Source organism: Galleria mellonella, unplaced genomic scaffold (assembly GCF_026898425.1).
Source record: "Galleria mellonella isolate WM207_F2 unplaced genomic scaffold, CSIRO_AGI_GalMel_v1 utg33, whole genome shotgun sequence".
In the NCBI taxonomy this organism is placed as follows: Eukaryota; Metazoa; Arthropoda; class Insecta; order Lepidoptera; family Pyralidae; genus Galleria; species Galleria mellonella.
In genome coordinates, this window is record NW_026442079.1 from 489091 (window position 1) to 517081 (window position 27991).

Sequence of the window (27991 nt, forward strand, 5' to 3'; positions counted from 1 at the left end):
TCTATGTTCAGCTTTGAACAGTTAACGGCTAATATGATGAATAATATTATTTTATTTATTATTATATATTAACTCTTCATTGCATCACTTAAAGAATATTACAAAGATAAATATATATTACTAAATACTGTCACTATCTAGAAAATATTTAACTATATTTGATATTTTTGTATACAAGATTTGTCGTTGACTTAATTAGCCGAAATAAAACTTAGATGAAGTGTCCCCCCTTTTTCTTTTCCCTATAAGCAATTCTTTCCTTTTTCACTCACTTCATTAACTCACTTCCAACGTCCCCCTTCTTTTTCTCCAAACTTTTTCTCCATACCGTAATTAGCAGATACCATTAACAAATGCATTCCTAAAGAAGTTTGACATTAGGCAGATGGCCGGTCGTAAAAGCAAGAACCAAAACTTAAATTAAGATGAAGTCAGGAAGACGGGAAGAAGGACGGTAATGATATAACTTGATAAAGGTCAAATATATATATGTATATATATATAAAAGTTATACATCATAGTGGAGAGGTTGGTACATTATATTTAAGCTGTTGTAGGTCGCTAAACTAAGGTTGGGAAACAACGATCTATTCTGATATAGAATTCCTGTCACGATCACAACATTGTTAATACATACCAGATGGGCGCAAAGTTTCGATATTCTAATTTCAGATTTTTGTATATCGTTATACTTTAGCTATAAAATTATGTTAGAAAACCATTCAGTTTCTGGTAACCTATTATCCTTTCCTTTCCTTTAGGTATCGTAAAAACGACTAAGGAAACTTAATAGTCGAGGGATGGGCAGCAGTATCCTTTATCAACAAACATCAGCAAAGCATAACTGCGGTTGCCAACACGCCTGCCAAGCATGACAACTACTGGCAAAACAACGCTTTCCTATGCCTATGGTCAATAGTGGGCAGGTAACGCCTGATATGGTAACCTATTACCGGAAGACATACCACAAGTCGACTTTTCTATATTAAAAACATTCGTTTTTAAAAACAACGAGTAGGTACTGCTGGACTCCCACCGGTTAAAAGTCTACGATGTTTTTCTCTTCTTCACCGTTCTGCTCGGGCCACGGCCTCGCTTTTGCCTTCTACCGCAACGCCAGTTGCAGTACCCTATTTAAACAAGCCATCACCTATTTGAAATACCATTCAATTCTAAATAAATTGTAAACGTTAATGAGTTTAAAAGAATCTTATAAATATTATTTATAAGTACGTATTTATTAGATATCATTAAAACTTCAGACTTTGATGATAAAAAAAAGTATTTGGAAACTTCAGAAGCGAAGTAGGAAACAAGATATTAGACTTTGCCAATATTAGGTTATACTTGCCCTCGTAAATACGCCAATACGATCTCATATAAATAAATGTCTGTTATCGTTAGAAAGTACCATACGTAAGCAATATTGTTAATACAGAGAGAAACGACACCTTTATCAATTCAGATACTACATAATTCACAATTTATTATTAATTTTATAACATATAATTTCGATTTAGTATCGTTTATGCAGACTTAAATAATTAGGCGTTATTATTTCATGACCTTTTAGTGTACTCAACATAATGACATTACTTGTATAAACATAAATAATACGAGTATAATCCTCTCTCCTCTCTGGGAACGGACGGATGAAAGAAGAATTATGGAAGAGATTTATGGAGTACGAAGGGCCGTCCTAGACAGGCGTGAGTCGACCAAAGAGGTGACGTGGTGAAAAGAGCCAAATTAAAAGTACTCGCAACAGACGAGCGTATGAATAGATCGATGAAAGTGGAGGAAGTGAAAAAGATCTGTTTGAATCGTAGCATTTGGCATTTCATAGTTTTTGCCTACCTATATATATATATATATATATATATATATATATATATATATATATATATATATATATATATATATATATATATATATGTGTGTGTGTGTGTGTGTGTGTGTGTGTGTGTGTGTGTGTGTGTGTGTGTGTGTGTGTGTGTGTGTGTGTCTGTGTCTTACACAAGATGATATATACATACACACCTTCTTGAATACGATTAAAAATTTTTCGTAAGTTTTTTCACAAGGTCCAGGCTGTAAAATAAAAAAGACAAAAATTATGAGCCTCCCATGCTATAACTCAAAAGCTGAGCGGGCCGTTTTGGTATGATTTAAAATTTATTGTCATTTTTAAGATTAATATTTCTTTATTACTATGTATTATAACTTTTAAGTCAGCTAATTTGAATACTGCTGAATTTATAAATAATCCTTCTTTACTTGATACAACGCAAAATGTGAAATAAATAAATCTATTTATAGGTAAAGGTAATTATCGTTGATTATTCGTGCGAGATTTGCGTCGCCGCTGCTCATGGTGTGTAAGTGAGAGAGCTTTTCACAGTAGACTATAATATCTCGGGGTGTTCGTTATATCGTTACAGTTGAGGTAACGTACCTGAAACAGCCACGCCGCTTGTTTCCAGGTCACTTATATTCGTATCCATAAGTATAGGCTGTTAAGGGGCGAACAGAGTACATGTAGTCTATTTCAATAGAAGTTAGAAAACATAACAACAGTTCGTTTTGTTCTACTAATACAACAGAACGGATTTTTCAGTCTGTTACGTTCTACTAGTAACACTAATTCGTCGAACTATATAGACATAATAAAATTGACACAAAGATTTTTTTAAAGAAAAATAGTAATTTAAAAAAAGAATTGAAATAATCAATCAATTTTGTACTTGTACCAATAGTGGATTTTAGTGGACCGTCTTATAGTCGAGTAATTGACGCAATGTTTCGTTTGAATATTAATAAATGATTATAAAATAATAAATAATATTTATAAATGATTATTAGTTGCCATAAATAAATTTAATTACGTTACCAAAATATGTAAATAGATATAACACGAAATGTTACGCAGAGTATTATGTAGAGCTAATGAGTGCAAAAATATATACCTATTATATGCTTCGTGTGATGGGCTTGTACGTAGATGTATGTTGTTTCTAAACTCAGATTGTCGTCAAGTGGAAAACGGAACGCATCGCTTGTTTCCGCATTCAATCCATCGGTTAACCACCATTTGGATGAGTTTGTAGCAAATACTCATTAAAGTCTAAATGTGTAGACACGGTAGATCGAATAACTATCATATCGCTAATCAGACTTCCTCACATTTGGTTTAGATTAGTTTAAATTTAGCGATAATTTATTGTTTGTATTGTTCTTTTAAATAATTATAATTAAGAAATATTTTTATAATTATTTTAGGTTGATAAAGCCTCAGTAGTTTTAAATAAAAATTGAAACGATGGATAAAATACAAATAATAAATTACGTTTTCTCTTATAACACGGTTTTTACATGTGTTGTTTCGGATGAAGAACAGCAGTGTATGGTATGAATCATCACCATCATTATATCAGCCTTTAATTGTCCACTTCTGTACATAAGCCTCCTCCTAGGGGGGTTTCGCCAGTAGTTATCACGCTTGGCAGGCGGATTGGCAACCACAGTTAGGCTATGGAGATGTTTTAAGAGGAAAGCTGCTGCCCATCCCTCGCCCTTCTTTAGTTGCCTCTTACGACATCCACGGGAATGGAAGTGGTGGCCTATTCTATTCCGGGACCACACGGCAATATATGTGTGCTTGGTGATGTGATTACTTGGTTTAGAATAACTCTATACCTCAAATATGCTGTTTTAAATAAACAAACATATTTATATTTTTATATACATATATATAATTATGTAGGTACACTAGTAAAAGAATACCAACTAAGTCTTCGATAAATAAAATGAGCATAGAAGAAAGTGGTGTATTAATTGTGCTAAGCTGATTAATGGCTAGCTGCAGTCTTAAGAATTTCATTAACGAAGTTAGTTTTTATCCGCTGGTACTATTAAGAAAATAATACTTTCTCCTGTACTATTTTCTTGGTTGTATTAGTTGTAAGAGTAAAATATATGAATCCTTTTATTATTATTTTTTTATACAATTTAGAATGGCAAACAAGCTTGCACATAAAGTGGTACTGCACTGGGATGAGTTTCGTACTGTGATTATGTACTCGGATATACATCGTAGCCTTACTATACATACACTTTAATGCTTCAATATACCTATAATCAATCTGGCACCGCTGGAGAGACAGTAGTACCGCCCATGTCTCGACTGAATCAAAGGCTTTCTCATAGTTCACAAACACCAGACATAGTGACTGATTATATGATATGATCTTCGATCTTCTTTATAATCTACTGTAGCGTATGTATGTAGTCTATGATACTAAAGCCATTTCGGAGATATGTATGTATATAGGTAAAATAAAATACTCGCTACATTGTACACAAGTATTTTCACATTCAAATAACAAGATTACGAGTACTTCGTTACTTCAATGTGCCTAATGGAGTTTTGAATGTAAAATGGTCTCGTCTTTGAACTACGAAATGACACAGGACTAGAAATTCAGGGAATTAAAGTTTTAGGCTTTCTAGCTTTGAAAAGGTTTAATTTACCAAATATTGGAAAGTTACAGAGCATTATATTATCTCCATTTTATTTAAATAATATTGTTTCTTGTATTTATGTTATATTAGTTATAATATTTTTCGCTAACTTGTCCGCTTCACTAATAATAAAAAAGTATTATGATATGTACTAAACCTTACATATTATATAAAGAAGCTTATTTATATAAAACCGTCCAACTATTTAAAAATGATTTTGTAAGACATTTACAGGATTCCGTTAAATACATGCCAACCAACAATTTATTTACGAGTGACATTTTCATTAGGAGTTATCTGTAGGATCTAATTATAAAGGCCTTTAAGGTTTCGGTTCACGATCGATGGCAAGTTCTGAAACAGTTTGAAACTTTAACGCTAAACCATTGAGTTAGAACTTTAATTCTTGCTCGTAGCGATCAACAAAGAGTATGAAAATTTATAATTTAGAAGAATATTAAAATTGATGTAAACCTTTTTTGTAACTGTGTTAAAATTATTTTCTTCTTTTTTAATTTCGACTATCGGTAACAGTACATACTAAAATTGTGTTCTATTGCTATAACAAATAGGAAAATTTGTAAGGAAGGTTGTTACTCTTTCACGTGAAAACTACTGAACGAATTTGAGTTAAATTTGATAGACAGTATAGATACTAGCTCAGAAAATATGTTACTTGATAAACTGATTCATGCAAACCAAACCGCGTGATACAACTAGTAGATTATAAAATAACATTAACAATAATACAAACAACGTATTAAAAATATTTTTAAATACATGTAGTATTTTAAACCCGTTTGAGTTATATTTACGAATATTGAAATGTTTTAGTTTGAAAAATTTATCTGATGTTTCGACAGCTCGATCCAACAGGATTCACTCGCACCATTAATATTTTTAACTATGATTTCCAGTCACATCAGCGAAAAATCCCATGATATGGCTAAATTTTTAACCTTTACCAATAGCATTAAACACCTCTTTCAATAGAAGAAATGGATTGCTAGTAATAGGGGCTCGCAATCCCATCGTTAACGATATACTCTGTCAGGTCGACCTCTACACAATTTTTGCTATTAAGTATAGTAGTTACCACTTGATTAATTCGTCGCAATAGCCCAATAGAACTACTTTCATCATCACCTGTCATTCGTCACTGGTGCCCCACCAACGTATATTTACAATAAATTAATGTCGCCCTCACTGTTATTTGCTATTGAAAGTGATATTATTATATTTCAGATAAGAGCGAGTGAATAGAGACTTTAAAACAGTGTGATACAATCTCTATTCACTTGCTCTGTACGACTCATTCGGCTGACTACTGCGTCTTCACATCACTACTAACTGAGCGCAGCCGTTGACTTTTTAATAAATGCAAACGCAACGACTTAAAACACTTTAAAATGATTTGTAGCACTCTTTATGAACTGATATAAATTTCACTAATATGAAATATTCCGAGTCTATAGCATATACCAATAGCGCAAGCCGGTTTAAAAAAAGCATCTATACCACTAACGTGCTATTACCATATTCGATGACAACAAAGAGTAATAACAAATTGTTTTTTTTTTTCTCGTTATTAGAGTAACAAACAATATTGTCTATGAATAAAATCAATAAACGGCTACATAAAAAAAAAAGTTGTGAGAAACAAACACACCTCTGTATTTCACCGCACCATGAATAATTAATTACACTTAGATACCCACTGTTTTTAGATTGCTACTATGACATTTTGATATAGGTATATGCCAGTTATTTCTATAAATATCGACCAATCTATTGAACAATGTTAAAACGTTATTTATATAAAGATCAATCTAATAATAATATACATATACCTTTAATAACTAATTTTATTTATTGATTGCTGTGAATATAAACTAAGAACGACCGGAGGTGGCTGTTATGATGAAAGAATGGCAACGCATGGGAGGCATCATGAGCGAAACAGTATACTCTGTTATATCCATGGTACTGCTCATGTCTATAGGCGACGGTTACCACTTTCCATCAGGTGGGCCGTCAGCTTGTTTGCCATTCTAAGTTGTATAAAAAAAAAAAAGAAAAATACTCAAGAAATAAAATGAGAAAAAAATTAAGGGAAAAGAATGTATTCTCGTAAATATTACTTATTTCTTTTACACTTTATAAAACTAAGGAATGCTGTAAATAATTAGGAGAAGTAATACAAAAGTAGCCTTATCGTTACGCAATCCCTTTCAAACAATTTTTTGGTAGAGAACATTTAAAAAAAAAAAGGAGTTTGTTCTTTTTATTTAGCACTAAATTCCAAATTTGAAAGAAAGTTATAAAAGATTCTAATAGCACAGTATAAGTAGCAGTACTATCTAATAGTCAAAATAGTTTTAAAAAAGTTTTTTTTTTTTTATAAATAAAAAGGTTAATCTAAAGACTAGCAAACAAAGTATTTCTAATCATCGTCATAAATTCAGCCATTAGCTACCCGCTAGTAGAAATAAGTTAAATTATCATAATGGTAATGTAATATATTAAATAAACATTATTTTTAGATATTTACACTTTTTGTAATGGATTCGAAATGACGTTGTTTTGATCGCATATCAATACGATTAAACCTAATTCGTATCAAATAGGATTTGAAAAGGATTTGAGTGGCTAAACTACATTAATACTGTGTTGTCACCAAATATACCATTTACGTTTGGGGGGGGGGGGAAGAGATTGTTAGTAATCAGCGGACTATCAGTACCATTGCTAGCAATATGTCCCATGAGGTCGACCTCCAGGTGGTCTCCCCTGGAAACCATGGTACTGAATCCCTGGTGTGTTCATCAAGATGGGCTAACTGACCTGCCTTTTCATTCTCACCTATCACCCCGCCAGTGTAAACTGTTAGCGCATGTAACTTTTACTAACACAAATATATGATATTGTGTTTTATATGCATTTTCTTAAGCATTTATACCAAATATATTTTTATGATACTTAGAATGGCAAACAAATGGGCCGTCACCCACTTGATCGAAAATGGCGAGTTTTGTCTATCAACGTAAACAATTGAACTGCACCAGGAACATTAAATACTACACCATGATATCTATGGTACGTACTCTTCCTGTTTTACCATTCCGATGGTGTTATACTTACCTACGTACCCTGTAATATCATTGTCATATTTCATATCATTCCACCCTTCAAACGAAACAGTCATGCAAATACAGCTACTTTACGGTAGAAAAAGGGATCGGAGGAATGTACTTATATAGGTAAATTTACACGTGATATTTTTAACATGAATTTTAATCCTAAATACAAAATAAGGGCCACTGTAAATTTAACGTATGTATCTGTCTGTAACAACGTAGCTCCCAAAGGGATGAACTGATTATTTGTACTTATATATCGCAAAAAAAGGTGTGCTATAGATTATATACGTTTAGATGAAGCGTTGGATGTAATAATATGTCATTATCCCTTTCACGCACATATAGATCGTAAACCTATATGTATTCATGATGCAAAACTTACTTACACAAGCATAAAAAGAGTAGAACTATATTTAGTGTAGTAATTGTAGAGAGACACTATCTATGTGTTATTAATCTAATAACTACATCTATGCATATACGTTGAAAATAATATTGAGCGTTTAGTACTTTACGACTATGTCAAATCTTCAAAGGACGTTAAGTTAAAGGAATAATCACCATTCAAACTAAGCCTAAAACCAATTTCCGAGATATTTGAAAATTTTACTTTGCGGATTCTACTAACGTTAAAGTTGCTTGGAAGAATTTAAAGATATAAACTTAGTTCAAAGAATGAATTAAAGTTTGTGTATTATATACCTCAAGAGTAATTAAAGAGGGGCGATTCATCGGTTAAAAGGGGTGAGTGTGGGGGCCGGTCTGTTGTTCAGAAACGTTTACTGTAAGTATGCTAATTATACAAAATTATAGCCTTATTACCATATCACTTCGACTAATTACAAATTTGTATCGTAATAGCTATCTAATCGTATAAGTAGTGTTTAATATGCGCGTAAAATTAATATAAGCATAAAATTACTTTTTATCGAAATAAACAATTGAAATGACTAAAAACCGAATAAAAAAAAATTATGAAAAAATTAATCGACTACACAACACGTGACTGATATTATATATATATATAAAAGGTATCCCATGTGTGAAGTTTTCGCGTGTGGTCCCGGTATAGAATAGGCCTTACTTTCCCGTGGGAGTCATAAGAGGCGAGTTTCCTTATTTGCCTCTCATAACACCCACGAGCGAGGGATGAGCAGCAGTGTCCCTCTTAAAAAATCTCTAAAGTCTAACTGCCTTTGCCAATCCGCCGACCAAGCGTGACAACAACCCTCCCCCCCTCCACTCCCATCCCCTAGGGGAGGTATTTATATTCAGCAGTAGACAGTGAAAAGTTGATATGATAACGATGATGATAATGTGCTAAATTAGGATATAATTAACCTGTACACCAAATTACTTTCAAATCCGTTCGGTAGTTTTTGCGCAAAAGAGTAACAGACATTGAATGAATAATTCTTACAAACTTTCCAATTGATAATATTAATAGAATTTTCAAATGTAGTAAGAAACAACCAAGGGAGCATAGCAGTATACACCAATTCAAAAAAAAATTACAAATAAATTGTATACTATCAGCGTAACCAGTATAGTGATTAGAGACTAAAATCCTCGGGTGAATTTACTGAAAATCAGCGTGAATTTACTGAGTACAGAGGAATAACACCTGAGTCCTCAGGAATGGCAACGCATGGGGGGTATCATGGGCGAAACAGTATACTCTGTTATATCCATGGTACTGCTCATGTCTATAGGCGACGGTTACCACTTTCCATCAGGTGGGCCGTCAGCTTGTTTGCCATTCTAAGTTATATAAAAAATAAAATTAAAAAAAATAGTCCCACGCCCAATAGTGGGATACATATTAGCTATTATGGAACTTTTATAAGAGTAAATAATATGAGGCTATGATTTATTATGAAAAATACGAAAATACCAAAGGTCGTATTCTGTTGAAAGAGCTATATAAATTCTCGGTATGACATGGCGAAGTGGAATGCCCTATACCGTAGCGTTAGCTTGAATTTTAACTCGGCTGAATAACCAACGGAACTGGATTTATACTGTAGCTACTTTACAATAGAGACACTACTCTACAGTAAAATACACTTCTCTACTGTACGACTTTATATACCTAGTCCAGCCATAAATTCTGTTATAAATGAAAATGCATTTTTTTTTGTTAATGAAGTAATGTAATATTACTAAAATTTATACCTATATATTTATTAAAGTCTCAGCAAAAAAAAAAAAAATATTCTATTCGAAATGGTCACCATTGTGTTTAACAGCCTTTAACGGGATAGTAACGGAAATACGTCCCGGAATGAGTATATAAAAAGAATTTTAAAAGTAAAAACAAGAGACAGTAATAAAGAAGTATAGAAGCAATCATTTGTGTTATAGGCATGTAATGCACAGAGAAGAAAAGAATGTGAAAAGAATTAATGAGTGCAGAAGAAAACCCAGAAAATGATAGAAAGACTATATAAAAGACGACAAGGCCAGGAAATAAGTGAAGAGTGAGATGACTGCATGTAAAAATGCACTTTTGCACACACAGTCTAAGAAGCTACACATTTCTGTTAAAATGTGCGTTAATTTATTATTACACAAAGCTTTAAATCAAAGAATTCGATATCACCATTAAATTCAAAATATTACTTTAGACTCTATTTATTTATTATTTTTAAAACTAATCCATATTTAAATGTAAAAATTGTTCTAATACCGAGTTTATTGACTGTCATCATAGCGTTGAATATATTTATCGATATTTTACCTCGAGTGAAATTTTTAAACATTAAAATCTAAACTTTTTCTTAAAGCTTACCTAAACTTCATGATATTAATAAAGAAGTATTTTGGGAATATAATAAATGATCATATTAATCTGTATTTTATAGTAATTACAATTGCGCGGGCAATTGTATCCAATGTAGATTAATGTCAATATTATCTAAAGGCTGAAGGATTATGTCAAGTTGACATCTGTCGTGTGACAAATAAGCGGTGACTTCCGGTCCCCACAAAAAATGCTCAATGTTATCCATCTTCTGTATTTAAATATCTATGACTGTGACTTACTGGTCATGACCTCAAAATTAACTGAGGCCAAAAATTTGTATCAATTTAAATACCGGGGTGGTCATCTTTCATGAATAATCATAATTTGCTTTACATAACCCGTCTATTTTAAGGATTAGGAGGCACTGGGGACGTAACATTATTGGACTGGTACAATTACAGCGGCGAGTTATACAAAGTAAATCTTATTATGATTCGTGTACAGCTGAGTTTTTAACTCCCAGAATCAACTGCCTCCGTAAATATTTACTTATTGTCTGATTTTTCACAACATAGACAAAACATGAATATATTATAAAAAGTAAATATTTAAAGCAATAAACAGATAATCTATAGAGAAATATGGGTATGAGTTGGCGTCGGTTTTTAACCAAACTAACAATTTTTTGACTAAGTGTTCACTCATGGAGACGATTTATTCTGACAGGTGAGTTAAAAAAAAAACAAATCTTGTTATGAGACCATGTAGATAAACAATATCAGAAATGAAATATTTATTTTTAAAATTCTATAAATAGGTACATCTAGTTATTACTAATTTAAAATTAAAATATCGCAGCTTTGATGTTAACGTAGTTACGGCAAAAGATAATTACCATAAATATTACCTTAAAGTACTATACTGTAATAAAATTATGATTTAAAAATATAGGCATGGAAATTATTGGAATAATTAAATCTATGACATTTTAAAAAATATTACTTTTATTCACAGTATAAATATTTTATAACACTTGTGAAAATGATCGATGTGGTTTGTGATTTTCGCTTGCATTAACTTAATATCGCATTAGCTGCTATTTGCAAATGAAAGTGAAATATGAATTATGATTTTATGATACATGATAAGAATGAGAGAATGGAGACTTTAGCGCAGTATAGGTAATAAAGTGTCTAATTGCTCGCACTGCACGGCCGAGTAGGTCGTCTGCTGCGATTTCGTTCATTTTACTTCATTGCTAACCGAGCGCAGCTGATGATTCACGAATAAATCCGAATGTACAGACTAGCAAATTATAACAGTTTATATAAATTTATGTAACTAAGGTAATGTACAATTTCGCATAGCATATGAAATCTCACTTGTTACACATGAAATATTCACAGCCTAGCAAGAATCCTTATGGCATTTGTTTATATTGTATTTAAAATATAGTGGACTGTGAGAAAAGGACAGATGACTGAAAAAATCATACCATAAGGGTTCTTTTGTACCATTTCGGGTATAGAACTCTAATGATAAAAAAGACCATTGATTGATATAAATTTAGTCATAAAATTTCCGAGATAGACAAATAGCGTAAAGGGATAGGCTTCGCGTCATTTCGTCTGTCTTTGAAATTTTGGCACTTATGGTTATATTATTACTTACTGGGTGTTATTTTACCCGGTTCCAGGAAACTTTCCGATTCTGGCTCCGTCATCATTCCGTTCAGGTAGCGCTGCTCCATTTCTATGAAGTGACCCATGGTCACTATGGTCACTGAGAAGTATACCTACAACAGACATATGTATGATATATGAACATCAAAAATACATAATATATTCTAGGATTTTCTTTAAAATGTTTATTCTTATTAATAATATAAATGTAAAAGTGATTTTTTTCTAAAACAAACATCTAAACATTTAAAGGTTTAATTAACACTGTGTTCAATCCTACGACAATTTAATTTACTTGTCTCTACAGAGTATATAATATATCTAGCTTAAGAACCCGATAATACGTTACTAAAACAGTTATTCGTAATAGTAATGAAGTAAAATTCTTCGCAAGTACTTAACATGATATTTTTTAACCATGCAATTAGTCAGTTTCGCCCTTGGTTCTAAATTTATCCGCACCACAGAAGAAAGCCTGGGTTACAGTAACTCTTGTATATATCTACATAATACGTCGTTACGCGAAGGTCACCCGTGCTCGTGGCCACGAAGCTTTTCCATTTCGTTCTGAATGAATATGTAGATTCATTTCTTACATATTAGCTTTCAAATTAATTCGTCACTTAAAAAGTTATAAAGGTAAATTTGTCAAAAGGTGACCCGCTTGTTATTACTGAAACCCATGTTTTATAATTGCGCGGAATTTGTAAATTTTATTTGGGCATTCCATTATGTTTATTTTTATGCAGTTAATTAAAGAAAGGTGAGATAATTGTATTCGCTATTTATTTATTTATTTAATTATTCAGATGATATAATATTGGTTAAAATTTTGATTATCATATACTAGCTTTTACTCTCGACTTTGCTCGTCCGCACAACAGGCATATGATCACCGATTAACATAAAAAGTAGCCTATATCCTTCTCCAGTTGTGTCATCTACTACCAGACCTATTTTATTACCAGGATAAAACTATTTTATCAAATAAATTGAAACGAAACAATACTCATTTGCAAAATTCTATTAGTTTACATTGTTCGGTTCCGAGGTTTCGGAGATTAACGTGACTGAACAGTGTGTCGCACGACGCATTTAGATATATATTGAGATATATGGAGTTTGTTTGTTTGGTTTCTCTTGGCGAGTAATCGTCACGTTTCGCATACACACAATCATTAAGAATGGTGAAGAACGTGGGCTACTTTTATCTCGGTCAGTCAATTAGGTCTCATGAACGAAGTCGTGGGTAAAGAGTAGAAAATTATAACAACTAACTTTTACCCGCGACTTTGTTCTCGCCAGAATACGTTCACTAACTGGGATAAAATGTGGCGTATTTATTTCCTTCTCCACCCCTTGTGGTACATGTATGTATATGAAATTTCATAGTGATTGATTAAGCCGTTAAGGCGCCGAGAGGTAACAAACGAACAAACTTTCTTTCTTATTAATAATAATAGTAAGGATATAGTAAAAATATTCCTGTAATCAACATAATAAATTGTAAGTGGATGTAATTTATAATACTGCATATTTTCAGTTGCCCATATTTTATTTATTCCACTGGGAAGTGGCAAACAAACATACGACGGACCTGATGGTAAGCAGTTACAGTAGTCTATGAACGACTACAATACCAGAAGTATTACGAGCGCTTTGTTGACCATGAAGAAACCTTATTACCCCTTTTATGAAAAATCCCATGCTGTAGTCTCTTGAGAAAAGTTCAACTATCATCATCTTCATCATTATCATCATCTTCATCTATCATCATCATCCTACCCTTATCCCAATCATTTAGGGTCGGCGTAATGTGATTTTATCCATATTACATAAAGATTTGGTTTTTAGTTTGACGACCGCCACCAGCCTGACGTCAACCCTCTTTAGGAATGCATTTGTTGGTGGTTTCCGCCACCTACGGATTGAGGAAAAAAGGAAGGGAACGTTGGAAATGCGTAAAGGAAATTGGTGAATGAGAGGAATAAGGGACTTATGTGGGAAAGGAAGGGGGGGGGCACTGTAGTTGCGGAAAGGGCTGGGACACTGCAGCGGCTCGAAAGGCCGGGGTCGCATACCCGTATGCCCTTATTCTAGAATCGGACAGATTTGTAGAGAAGAACATACGTAACGAAAAAAGTTCAACTGTATCGGTACTATATTTATTAATAAACACTTTTATACGTTATCTGATTACTTATTAAACGACTATTCTAAACGAGCTCTATTTCGCGATTCCACCCGCGTGAATCAGTATACAAAACTGCCTATATACTAAGGTAGGATATAATCTAATCTTTATTCCAATCCTTTCAGTAGATTATGCGTGACATCCATCTATCATTACAAAATAAAATCTATACATATTATAAAATTGTAAAGATCGAATCCCTGTACATAAAAATATATTAAAAACCGAGTTAGGAGGATGTTTAAAGTGAAACAGAACACTTCCACACTTTTGTAAAAATTTTTGTTTCTCTGTCTGTGTATCTGTGTACGGGCTAATCTCAGAAACTGTTGGATCAATTTAAATGCAATTTTGCATGGTAGTACCTTACATCCCCAGTTAACGTTTTAGATACTTTTATCACAGAAAATTAGAGTTCCCGTGGGATAATTAAAAAACTATAGTAATTTATACAGCTTGTAAATTGGACTCTCTTTTCCGCGCTTAGCCTCTCATTTGGGCCGTTGTTCGTATATTTGTACAACTTAATACACAACCTACTTAAGTAATTTTGACCTAAGGCAAAGAGTGAGAACGACACGTCATTTCTTAATTTTGGTACAATATTCCCAGACATAATAAATAGGTAGGTACATACATCAATACATACTAAACAGGAATAACAAATACCACGCGGACAAAGTCGCGGGCATTAGCTAGTTTATAATATTAGTAAGACTACATCTTACAGGCAGGTACTAACCTTATTAGAAACTGTGACGATTACTAAACTTTTTTTGGTTGTACCACAAGAAAATATATAAAACATTGTTTATCTATAGAATGTTTAACAAAACTTTATCTGAGTGACTAAATACTATTTAATCGGTGTAATCATGTTTATTTGTAATTTTATATGTCAAAATTTATAGATTATTAATTTAAAATTTATTATTTTAAAGGTCTATGTTAGTAATAAACCTTTTACTGACTTTGTTTTGTTTGGACATAAACAGATGTTAGATACTCTTCTGTAATAAAAGATTAACTTTTGAAGTAGGACGACTTAAGTCGTACTACTTAAACAAATTCATTTAAATTTATTTACATTTACTTGCTAACTTTTATTTTTCAGAAGAATACGTTTCTAAGTAGGAGCATAGCTAGAGCAATAAGTGTGACATTGCTACGCCACTATAATGTAAATTTATTGCGTAAATTTGGTATATATCGCATCATATCTATCTATTTACAGATACAATAACAGTGTGTGTAGTTTGATTGCCAATTATTCCGATATGTTCATGGTTACGTCACCGAAGGGCTCGTCTGTAAAGTAGGTGACTATGAACTAGATGCAATTTGACAACATCCACAATGTGAATAACAGTGTACTCTCATAAAGAACTTGTTGCAAACGTCGCTATGACAGCCACTATTTTAATAATTATATGAAAAACTTTGTAAATATTTCTAATGTCTAAATGTACGGATGTTTGTTACGCAATCATGCTTAAAATTGCAAATTAATAATAAAAATGAACGAGAACAAATCATTATATTTTTGCACTAGATGGCGGTGAATTTTAAAATTTTGGGGCATCCAATTTTATTAAGGGTTCAGGATTGAATTTTACGTTTTAATGACATTTTCATCAATATTGGATCAAGGTACAAATTGAATATCAGAATTGAAATATATACCATGGTGTAGAGTGCTGAAGCGTAGCATCCTCGCCGCAGGCTTCGCCAACAGCAACAGGACTGGATGATCGGCATCTCATCCCAGATGCACGCTACGAACAAAATATAATTTACATATTTAATAAAATGCGTGAACATCCATAAATTTATAGGGTATATACGTAATCATTACTATCCTTTTAAGAATTATTCATACGAAATATTTGTCAGAACAAAACACGAAAAAATCTTGAACCTTCCTTACTCATTTAAAAACTGCGTGTGCCACATTAGTACGGGAAATTTAACATTTGTCGTTGTTTTAAAAGCATGTTTCTTTAGTAAAAATGTTCCTATTCACTAAATAATATATAATAATAAATGTATTATTATAATATATATTAATAAATACATTTATTAATTTAAATATTATGTAATTACATTAGTTAATAATATTACATTGATAATAAGTCATTCATCATCATCTTCCTACCCTTATCCCAATTATTATTTGAGGTCGGCGTAATATGTTTTTATTCATATTACAAAAAGATTTGGCTTTTAGTTTTATGACTGGTCACCTGCCTGACGTCAATCCTCTTTGGAAAATAATTAGTAATTATAATTAATAATGACTAATTATTTCCCGCGGACTTTGCCCGGGTAACTTAATATATAAAGTATCCTGTGTATTAAGTTACAGTACAACTAACTCGTATACCAAATTCCATTTAAATGCGTTCAGCCGTTTAAGTGTGATTGAGTAACATACAAACATCTATACAACCAAACATCTGAATATTTTATAAAGTAGTATGTTTATTGAATTAGTACTATTTTCATAGCACGTTCTAGATTATTATTAGGCCTTAAGTAATTCTACGATTAGGCTAACTGTAGTATCAAGTGTACTACATTCAGACCCTCCACAGCCGCAGTCCGCAACAAGAGAAAAAAATCTATTCGTCCCTGAAGTTTTTCCAATTTAATTTGCTCCAAATAAGGAAAGCAACTTTTTCCAAGACCTTATTTAAAGTTTGTATCAACTTTTACGCAATATAAATAGGTATCATTTATAAGCAAAATGAGTGAAGTTTTGTAATGTGTATGATAAACCTGCCTATCTTTATTAGGTAATATTATATTACAAACATGAAAGTGAGTTTCTTAATCGTAATAAAATCTGATATAAGTGTAAATATTATATTGAAAAGAATATATCAATCCCGGCATAGAATAGGCCACCCCTTCCTTTCTAGTGGGTGTCGTAAGAGGCGACTAAGGAAGGGTGAGAGATGGGCAGCAGCGTTCCTCTTAGAAGCCTCTTTAAAGCCTAACTGCAATTGCCAATCTGCCTAGCTAACGTGGAAACTACTGGAGCACGTTTGGTACCCCGCCAAGGGGAGGCTTATGTTCAGTAGTGGACCGTCAAGGACTGATATTATATAGCATGGAGAATGACATAGGTTAATCTTCATTCCAGTCAATGGACATATTCCGGTCACGCGGACAAAGTCGCGATAAAAGCTAGTAATACGAATTTTAAAATAATGACAGATTATTTTAAATTAACTTTTATAGTTCAATTATTATGAACATTTTTAATGTTCATAATATATATATATATATATATATATATGTTGTAATTGTATATTTAGTATTTATTTGTGCGTTTAAATTCAAATTAGAAATTTCTTTCCATAAATTCTGAATTTTGTACTCTATTACATAGGTATTATATCCGTTATCGATTACACACCATAGTTGAATAAATAACGTTTTAGACTGGTCTAGACTAGTATCCTATTTCGATGAAAAGCTGAATTCCTAGAAAATTGATTATTGACATACATTATTTTAGTTGGCTCTAGCAGCCCGATTCATCAAATATCTTTCATAAATATTCATTGAAAGAGAATACCGTCTCGGGTTTCTAGTCGAAAATTTGTGGTTATAAAATCTATGTCTCTAAATACGTCCTTCAAAACAACGCATCTATAATATCTCGATGGTGGTAGCTTCAGTAACATGACAGTAAATTAATCCTTATTATTTTTTATAACCTATGTAATTTTTTTAGCAATGTCTACATATATGTATAAAATGGGAAATGAGTCGAAACGCCGTGACGTAAAGCGCCGTACACCCCCTAAAGAAGGCTTCCGGATGGAAATAATTATCGGAAATAACAAACATAGTAAAACATAACAAAATTTGCCTATATATATTTGATTAAGGATTAACTAACCCTTCATCAGCTGTTAACTGTCTACTGCTAAACATAGGCCTCCCCTATAAAGGCGGGTTTTACCAGTAGTTGCCACGTTTTACAGGCAGTTTGGCAACCGTAGTTAAGCTTTGGTAATGGTTAAAGAGGGACTCTGCTGGTTACTAAGTTCCCTTAGTAATTTCTAGAGACATCCACGGAAAGGGAAGAGGAGAAATAAAACAGTGAAGTATAAATAAACTTAACCGTTTACGCACAGTATAAGTAATAGTGTTTATGTTTATTTCATATTATATATACGCCTTACATCTAAGAACTATATTATATTGATAACAAGATCTAAAATATTAACTTAAGTTAAAAAATTTCTTTGAGGTCACTTGCAACTGGCAGGGTACCCTGGAGACTTATTATTTATAAAGTAAATAATACAAGTAAAAAAGAGAAACTAATTATTAATTGGATCTATATTGCAGCTCTATAACTATACTATATTGAACTGTATCTCCCTTTAAACCAAAATATATTCATGTCATTAGCAGGAGCATAATTGGGGCAGCGATACCCACGCAGACCATGTTTGCACAACGTATTTTTTTGGTGAAACTTACCTTCCTTTTTTCGGAAGTTAGATAAGAAAGGTAAAACTACATAATTCATTATTTCCCAAGTGAACGGAACACCTAAATGTACATATCTTACTTCCTTGTATAAGTAAGTAGGCGTTACAAAATAAACAATCTCGCGAGCATGAATCTTGCAAAATGGCGTAATTTAATGTAAAAGACCCTTACATAGAAACAACGCTCGTGTTTCTCCTATGAGAATATTATTTTACACCATCTCTTGTAAAATGCGCATCTGACAGCGTTGCCAAATGCGAATCTTTATTTCTGCCCAATTTTGTATTTTATGTCTTTACTTCAATATAATATTATTTTAATATATTTTATATATCTATAATAATCACGCAGTTTACTATAATTGTTCATACTTGATACGTCAGGCAGGCTCCGCTCTGTTCAACGGTTGGACAAGAAGTGCCTCCCCACCCAAATAACAATTTGTTATATCTACAGGGCCGAATTCGAATAAACAAGTCAGCGAAACCAGGTGTTCTTACAATTTCATTACTTTTTATTCAAGTATCATGATAATAAATAATTATAAAATCAATTACAAAAAAAATAATGTTTTATATACACTATAAGAATAATATATTGCAATATTTGATATATTAACAATTTTATTATTTTTATAGTAGTTACTCTGATTTTTATTAATAAATGTAGGTACACATTTTGACACAAGATGTTTACGAAAATTAATATAATTTTTAAAAAATATCTTACACACGCATTGCTGACCCAGAAGAAACCTCTTTACTCCATTTTTGAATAGCCCAAGCTCTTCTTCGTGTCTTGGAAAAATCTCGAAAGGGAGCTCGTTTCATAACCTAAGCGTATGTGGGATTAAACATCTCTGGAACCGTGCTGTATACGACAATCTAGGTTTTAAGGTATGGAGAATATATATTTCCTTTACTTTTACGTACTCATAAATTTTAATCCGTATTCCCTGAGTTTTACTATTCTTGTAGCGTTACCAAGTAAACACTATTAGGAGTGACAGAAGTAGAAAATCCGCCGCTTTCTAAGCTCCTCTGATACTTTAGCGATTCACAGTGATTTTATTTTTCAATCAATTTCTCAAAATTTCTCTAAGAAACAAAGATTTACTAAATAATTTCGAACAAACATCGGATCTAGCGACGCTGGCATCTGATATTGAAGTAAGTTACACACAATAACTTCAGTGGGATCCGGAGAAACATAACATTAAAATATTTATGTTGACCTTTAATCTTATCCCGGATTAAGTAAAAATGCATAAGGAAAAATTTCCCTACACTAGGCCGGGCTTACTGTATAATACAAAGAAAGTTCTACCGTATACACGAGATAGAAGACGATCTTTGGCGTATATTTTTGCCCGGTACCAATAGAACATTTAAAATTGCATGCTAATATAATGTATGCAGATTGTACAATTATATGACTTGCAAACTATTAAAATTAAATAATTTCCTAACTTTATTCATAATTCTTTTTAAATTAGAATGACACATATTGAATATAGAATGGTACATAAGCTAACGTGACATGGTTATCAGCCTACCCGATGGAAAATGGTATCCTCACGCGTCGCCAATCCTGAGAATTAAGATATTGTACTGCCATATAATTAATTTATAATGACACTATCATCATCATCATCATCATCACCATATCAGCCTTTAACCAACCACTGCTGAACATAAGCCTCCCCCTTGGAGGGTTTTGCCAGTAGTTGTCACGCTTGGCAGGCAGATTGGCAACCGCAGTTAGGCTTTAAAGATGTTTTAAGAGGAACGTTGCTGCTCATCCTCACTCTCCCTTAGTAGCGACTTACGACATTTACAGGAAAAAAAGGGGTGGCCTATTCTATGCCGGGACCACACGGCAAATCATCATTATCATATCAGTCCGTTAATTGCCCACTGCTGTACATAAGTCTTCTCCATAAGGGGGTTTTGTCAATAGTAGTTAAGCTTTTGTTGATATTTAAAAAGGGTCGCTGCTGCCCATCCCCTAATCATTACGTACCTACTAATTTTTACGTCATATAACATACAACTAGTGTACTATGTTAAATTTCATGACAATTCATTATGAAATATAGATGCCAAGGGTTACTAACTCAATTTCAAATTTATAACTATAGTAAAGTAATAAATGTTTTACTTAGATAAAACCAATTATGAAGATTAGTGATTAAATGATAAGATAAGATTAAATTTTATAATTGGCTGCTCTTCCCACGACGTTGAGTTTGTTCATTTATTGGCCCGGTATTTATATATATAATACATAGAAAATATAATACATAGATTTTTCTTAAATTTCACACAAATTTATATATATATATATATATATATATATATATATATATATATATATATATATATATATATATATATTGTGTATATAAATATAGATACTATGTAGTATATGAGAAAAAACAGTATTTAATCTCTTAAAAATCTCTTTTTTTATTAAACGCTATTTATATTCCGAGTAGACGCTTGATTGTATTCCGAGGATCCTCAGGATTGAAGCAGAATTTTCAAATTCATATATGAATAAGTTAAAAATAAATAAAACGACAGCACATTGCATGAACAGTGTATCGTAGATTTCACATTATGTTTTCTTATATTCATAATAATGTTCATATCTATTGGTGACGGTTATCACTTTCCAGCAGGTGAATCGTCAGCTTTTTTGTCAATGTATGTTGCATAAAACAAAAAAAATCATCATTTATTTTGTGTTTCATCTGGTAAACAACAACAGAAGCCTTCATGTAGAAAAGGCGACCTAATAACTTTAAACACTAGAGGGCAACACTAACACGAGTGAAATGAAATAGTGATAATTAATTTATGACGCATAGGGCCGAACTAAATTCTATACTACTAAATGATTTGCAATTCCGTAAAGCCGCGTACCATAACTTAAGGGCTCGGGTTTCTAACTCGTCCCGAGAGACACATTCAGCGGTGTTCACACTAACATTGTAATTAATTAGTACAAAGTACGCTAGAGTTCACTCATGCACCCGAATTGTAACCATGTCTAACTCACTGGAAACTAATTAACCGTAAATCTTCCGGCAAATAACATGAAAACAATTTTTAAACGTTTTCCTAAAACTCAATACACTTGTATTTTTTGTGTGTGTTTGTTTAGCAAATTTAAATGTAACGTATAGTTCTAAATTCTCTTATTCATATATTAATCATTTGAAACTAATAAGAGAGCAAACACTATTGATTAAAGAAACAATAGTGATAATCAGTTAAAAGTTGGTGACCTAATTGCGTAATAAAGATACGTTAAAATCACAAGAATTGAGAATCCTTTTTGAAAAGTTAAAACCGTTTTCTGATTAGGCTTCATTATCTGTGGCTTTGTTCAAGTTGTTTCCAATTAATGATTATTCGCTGAAAATTGTTATATTGGTTTAGTTTCAAACAAGAGAACAACAAAGAGAACTTTAAGAAAATTACTTATGTATAAAATAAATCAACATAATTATTGTTACAACAACCGACTATTTATCGGCAGAGACAGAATAAATAATTAAATCGCATAATAAAATTAAGATTCTAAACTTTCTCCTTGTCTGGAAAGTTAAGTTTCAATTGGTTTCAAATATTATTATCACGCAGACCTTGGATTTACAAGTAACGAATCTTGTTTTCTTGAGACAATATTACTCATAAACAAAAGTCACTTTGCTATGTTAAACTCTAGTGAGTGTACATCGAGAAAGTAAAGACATAAAAAGAAAATTTGTTTCTTTGTTTTATACGTGACACTGAATGCACAAACTGATGGCGTACCTGATAAAAAACAAACGCGCCCCCTCCAAGGGTCGCGACTCCTAGGTTAAGAAACCATAATATATTCGGATCACTGTTGGGCATGACAATTGCCTCTAACTATCCCATTACATATTGTAGTCGTGAGAATATTATTCTATTTACTCATTTAAAGCTTAAGAATGGCCAACAAGCGTATCTTTCATTCTTTATGTTGTGACATTAATAGATTGATCGCCAATCCAAAGCCTCAGCACCGAATTGCTAAGTCGCTAGTATTAATAAAAATCAATACAAACGCTTATCGTCTTATTGTGCAGAAGTTCGTGAAATGTTCGAAGATGAAATACTTTTGCGTAGCAATAATATAAAGCATATTAGATCTTTTCGTTCGTGTTCTGAGATAGGATTTTTCCTTTTTAAATATTTTCCTGATTTCACTTCAATCGAGATTATTGAAGATAGAACTTCAATAAATAGGCTTTGAAATGCGACTTCATGATACCGACACAGACATTTTATTTTATAACAAGAGTATTTTATAATAAGTTAATTTTTCTTCACCATATATTGCTGTCATGTAATTTTTTATTTTTGTTAAATTGTAAGATCGCGGCAAAATATAACATTTAAATTGTATAAATACCTCTTATAAATTGTGGTAGCATAAACCTCCTTCATAAGTTGTAAAAATAAAAATATGAAAGACTATATTGACTATACAGACACAAATAAAATACACAACTAATATTATTATAACTACATTTTACATAAAAATAAATATTAGTTAATTTATTATGTCACTTTTTTGCCAAATCAAAATGCATATTGATTATATTTACACACTTCTTTTCAATCTAAAAAAAAAAACTATAGCATCTATAAGAATTTGCAACACAAGCAATAAAATTTATATTTTTTAGCATCAAAATCACTGACAACATCTACAACAAATACAGATGGGCAAAGCACCGGGTTTAAACCCGGTGCTTTGGTAAAAACCCAATAAACACCCATAAACTCCCATAATCACCCAAAAAAATAGGTTTTTACGTATTTTTTTGAAAATATGTAAGTAATACCAATAAATTATTTTTATAAATTGTATTGATCAATTCTACAATATTAAATAAAACGTTAACTAATAATATTTCAGGAAATTTTAAAAATCTATATATAATAAAATGAAAGTAATTAATTTTCAGTGTTTTCATGTTGCAGTTGATCAACATGTTGGCCTTTTGCTTCCCGTAGATACTTTAAAATTTCTTCATAACACCTCGTTCGCACACATGGCCGTATATATTTAAATTCTTGAGCCACTAACAGTCCGAAATACTCATTTCTTTTATCCTCTTCTCCATAAATTAAGCATTTAGAACAGTTTGTTTCTTCTTTCAGTAAATTTTCTTTTACTTTATCCTCGTTTTTTTCTTTGTTGCGACGACGCTGGGTAAATCATCTGGACACTGGGTCTCACTATCGCCAAATATATTTGGAGATCGGCTTCGGCTACGGCTTGGCAGACATTTTTTTCTTTCTACAATTTTAAATTAAATTTATTAGAATAAATGCTTCGAACACACGCGATCTAAGTACCTTTTGTGTTTATTATACCTTACCTACCTAGGTATAAAAAGAGTACTTACGTAGATTTTCTTTTATTAACTGTTTTATACGAAGATCTTGATCTCTCAAATTAGCATCCATTTTACTTCCAGTGATTATCAACTAAATTAATAATCCACAAAGTATTAAATAACGTTTTTATGAAATATTTAGCACAAAAACAATACCCTTTAAATATCGATCGTCAGTAACTGTGGCTGACTTACCTATATTCTAGCAAGCAGGACTGCCAGATGTGAAGGGGAAATCCCCAATAAATTGTTGCATGTGACTGATGATGTGAGCATGTTCGTTTCATAATAAAAATGTTGCCAGGTAACCAAAAAGTCGTATGTTTTTGTGCGAATTACGATCATAATCTTTACGATCGTACATTAAAAAATAGACAAATAATAGTATGAGTACGATTTAAATCGTATATCTGTCAACCCTGCTAGCAAGACAGCGACAAAATCACGTTGCATAACAATGTAGCCCAAGCTTATATCTTATGAAATATACGGAAGAGATACGGACTTAGAAAAAACAGAAATGTTGTTCTTTGTGGAAGTCATTGATGAAATTCTATGTATTTTAGCCCGCAAACTTTCTTCAAACAAAAACAGCGCCATCTAGTATCGAGTTCTGTAATTATCTCTTTGTTTATGGATTTGAAGTAAGACCGCCACGCATGCAATACATTATGACTGGGGATTCCCCTATTCGTCGACGCTGAATATGAGGCGACGACAATCACTGTCAAACGTGTTCACTATTACTCTGACTCTGGTAACGTGACTTCCTGGTAACGTGTTAGGTAGGAAAAGCAGTAAAAAAGTGCATATTAAGGGAGCAGATTTGAAATAATATTTATACTTAACAAGAAATAATTAAAGGTAAGTGGATTTTTGAATGATACAATTATATCATGATCACTTAACAATTTTAACTTAAAATTAGATGTATTATTACAAGCTTTTATTTAGCTTGCGTTATGTAAATAAAAGTATGTAGGTATGTTCGTATGTTGATGCAATTATCCTCAATCCTCAACCGACTGGGATAAAATTTTCCATACACGTTTATTTTGGATGATAGTGCATAGTTAGCTGAGAGTCGTCATTGGATAATAATGGTGGATAGCCTAAGATGTGTACTAGATATTTATTTTTAACATAATATGCGTAAGTACCTAATGGAATTAAAGAAGTTGCTGAGAAAAATACAGAACAATACGATAATAAACTAGCGTCTGCGTTTAATCCTCCGAGGAGATGTAATTTTACAAAGGTTTTTTGTATTTATTTTATTATTTTTTTAATAAATTTATTGTAAATAACAAGAAATAATCATTGTAAAAAAATAGGCACTCTATTGTTGAATTTTCGTCAGACCAACTAATCATCGTTCATTTTTTTAGGTTCAATGGGGAGACCTAAAGATTTACGCATATGGGAGCACTACCGTACTTTACCAAACAAGTCTGTTTCTTGCAAGCTTTGTAATAAGGTCTACAAATTCAGTAATGCTGCCAAAATGCTTCAACATCTTATCACTTGTCCAAAATCTCCAGAAACATTAAAAGACTCTATGAAACTTATAAAAGATAGCTCGTCCAAAACCAAAATGTCTGGACTGTCAGAGATAGAGACAAATGATTCTTTTATAAGCCCCTCGTCGTCTGCTAACACTACAATAAATGCTGAGTTTCAAGACACCGATGATCATATAAAAACAGAATTAGCGAGAGCTATATTTGTAACAGGGACGCCATTATCGATGGTGCAACATCCTTTATGGATACAATTTTTCGAAAAATTGCAACCAAAATTTAAAATACCTTCACGTAAAGCTTTAGCGACAAAATACTTAGATAAAATATATAGAGAAATGCGTTTTGAGTTAAATGAGGAACTAAATGCTTGTAGTTACTTACACCTTCAGTGCGATGGCTGGTCTAATTTAAGAAATGAAGGAATAATAAACTTTCTTATATCAAAACCTCAACCTGCATACGTTAAAAGTTTGAATACAGAAAGTAATCCTCACACTAGTGAATACCTTAGCCAAGAAGTTGAAAAAGTAATGAAAGTGTATGGAGCAAATAAGTTTCTTGTACTTATTGGCGATAACGCTAGAAATATACAAAAGGCATTCGAATTAACAAAACTCAAATATCCACATGTTGTTCCTCTCGGTTGCTGTGCACATATCCTTAACTTGTTGTGCCAAGATATTGTAAAGATACAAGAAGTAACTGTGTTTATTATGCAAGCCATAAATATAATAAAAACTGTTAAAAGGAGTCAACGATTAAGTTCCTTGTTGATAAAATCAAGGCAGGGTGAAGATTCTACACAAACACTAAAATTGCTTTGTGCTACAAGATGGGGAAGTCATGTTACTTCGTTAAAAAGTTTGAAAGCAAATAAGATAGCTTTGCAAATATTAACAGTTAGAGAAGATGTGGTAATTTCAAGAGATATTAAAGATTTAATTCTAAGTGATGATTTCTGGACGAAGACAGGGGAATGTATAAGTATTTTGGAACCAGTCACTGAAAGCATATTTTACTTAGAGAGCGACCAGAATCGTTTGCATCGCACATACATTACATTTAGAGATGTACAAGCTAAGATACGTTTTGCATTAAATGAGATTTCGACATTGAGCGAAGAAAGCAAACAGCAGATTCTAACATCAGTATCTTCAAGATGCAATATGGCAATGAGGCCAATACATTTTGCAGCATATATTCTAGACCCCAGGACTCTAGGAGTCGAACTTACTCAAGAGGAAGAACTTAAGGGTATGGAGTTTATCTACAATTTAAGCCAACACTTAAGTTTGTCAAATGTAATGGCAGATTTGGCGTGTTATAAAGCTAAAGAAAACTTTTGGGCCAGAGGATTTGTATGGAGCTCATTAGATAGCATTGAGCCCCTAATATGGTGGAAAGGTATTTGTGGTTCCACTGAGTTAAGCAAAGTAGCGATTCGTATTCTATCAGCTCCCTGTACTTCGGCAGCCACTGAGCGTTCCTTTAGTATCCAAGGCTACATAAATAATAACAAAAGAAATCGACTTACAACTGAAAGAACTGAAAAAATTTCATTCATTTGTTATAACTGGAATCTTAAACATAAAGCTGAATGCGAGGACATTCAGTTTAATGAAGAAAATACCTTAGAAGCTTTCATTGAGCAAGTAAATGAACATAACAGTTTAGACGAAATAGAGCCTATCGAACCTATACAATTCATCGCTTGTAATAACTCTGAATCTGACAGTGATTGACTGTAGTTTTACATTTTACTTTCATCTCTTTCTTAATAAACTCAAAATCAAATTAAAAGTTTTTTATTCTGTAGGCTGCATAATAATATTGTCTATGTCCAGTATAGTGGACGTCTTGCGGCTGAGATGACGATGATGAAGTACAAAATCATAAACACCCAAAAATTTGGGTGTTTATGGGGTTTAAACCCAATAAACCCAAAACACCCGGTTTTTACCCACCAGACTTTAAACCCACCCAGGTGGATTGCCCATCTCTAACAACAAAACATCTTAAACGTTTACTAAAGGTTACGTGCGTCTATATAACAATTTAATCGAATCATTAATATGAAAAGCTCGATTTGTTATTTTTTTTATGTGAGTGGTAAAATATTCCCTAAAAATGATACTAACGGATTTCAATCTAATTCTGTATACGCTGTTACATAAAAGATTATTATTCTAACCCTAATCTATGTGACTCTATAAATACAACACTACCTAGT

General features: G+C 32.3%; 2 protein-coding genes across 2 annotated transcripts in view; one reads left to right on the forward strand and one right to left on the reverse strand.

Annotated features, from left to right (window-relative positions):
• LOC113517253 (uncharacterized) overlaps positions 1–27991 on the reverse strand; it is a 171110-nt gene that overhangs the window by 79930 nt on the left and 63189 nt on the right. The window contains exons 2-4 of the mRNA XM_052896650.1: positions 15963–16058; positions 15671–15681; positions 12079–12202 (exon numbers count right to left, since the gene is read on the reverse strand). Coding sequence (XP_052752610.1) covers positions 12079–12202; positions 15671–15681; positions 15963–16041 — 214 coding nt within the window. The 5' untranslated portion in view covers positions 16042–16058. The remainder of the gene's footprint in view (positions 1–12078; positions 12203–15670; positions 15682–15962; positions 16059–27991) is intronic.
• LOC128201061 (uncharacterized) lies at positions 23571–27759 on the forward strand. Its single transcript, XM_052896649.1, has 2 exons — positions 23571–25102; positions 25627–27759. The coding sequence occupies exon 2, from the start codon at positions 25632–25634 to the stop codon at positions 27501–27503; it is 1872 nt and encodes a 623-aa protein (XP_052752609.1). The 5' UTR covers positions 23571–25102; positions 25627–25631; the 3' UTR covers positions 27504–27759.

Coding starts and splice junctions, on each gene's coding strand:
- LOC128201061 (XM_052896649.1), top strand. CDS start 25,632: ATGGGGAGACCTAAAGATTTACGCATATGGGAGCACTACCGTACTTTA.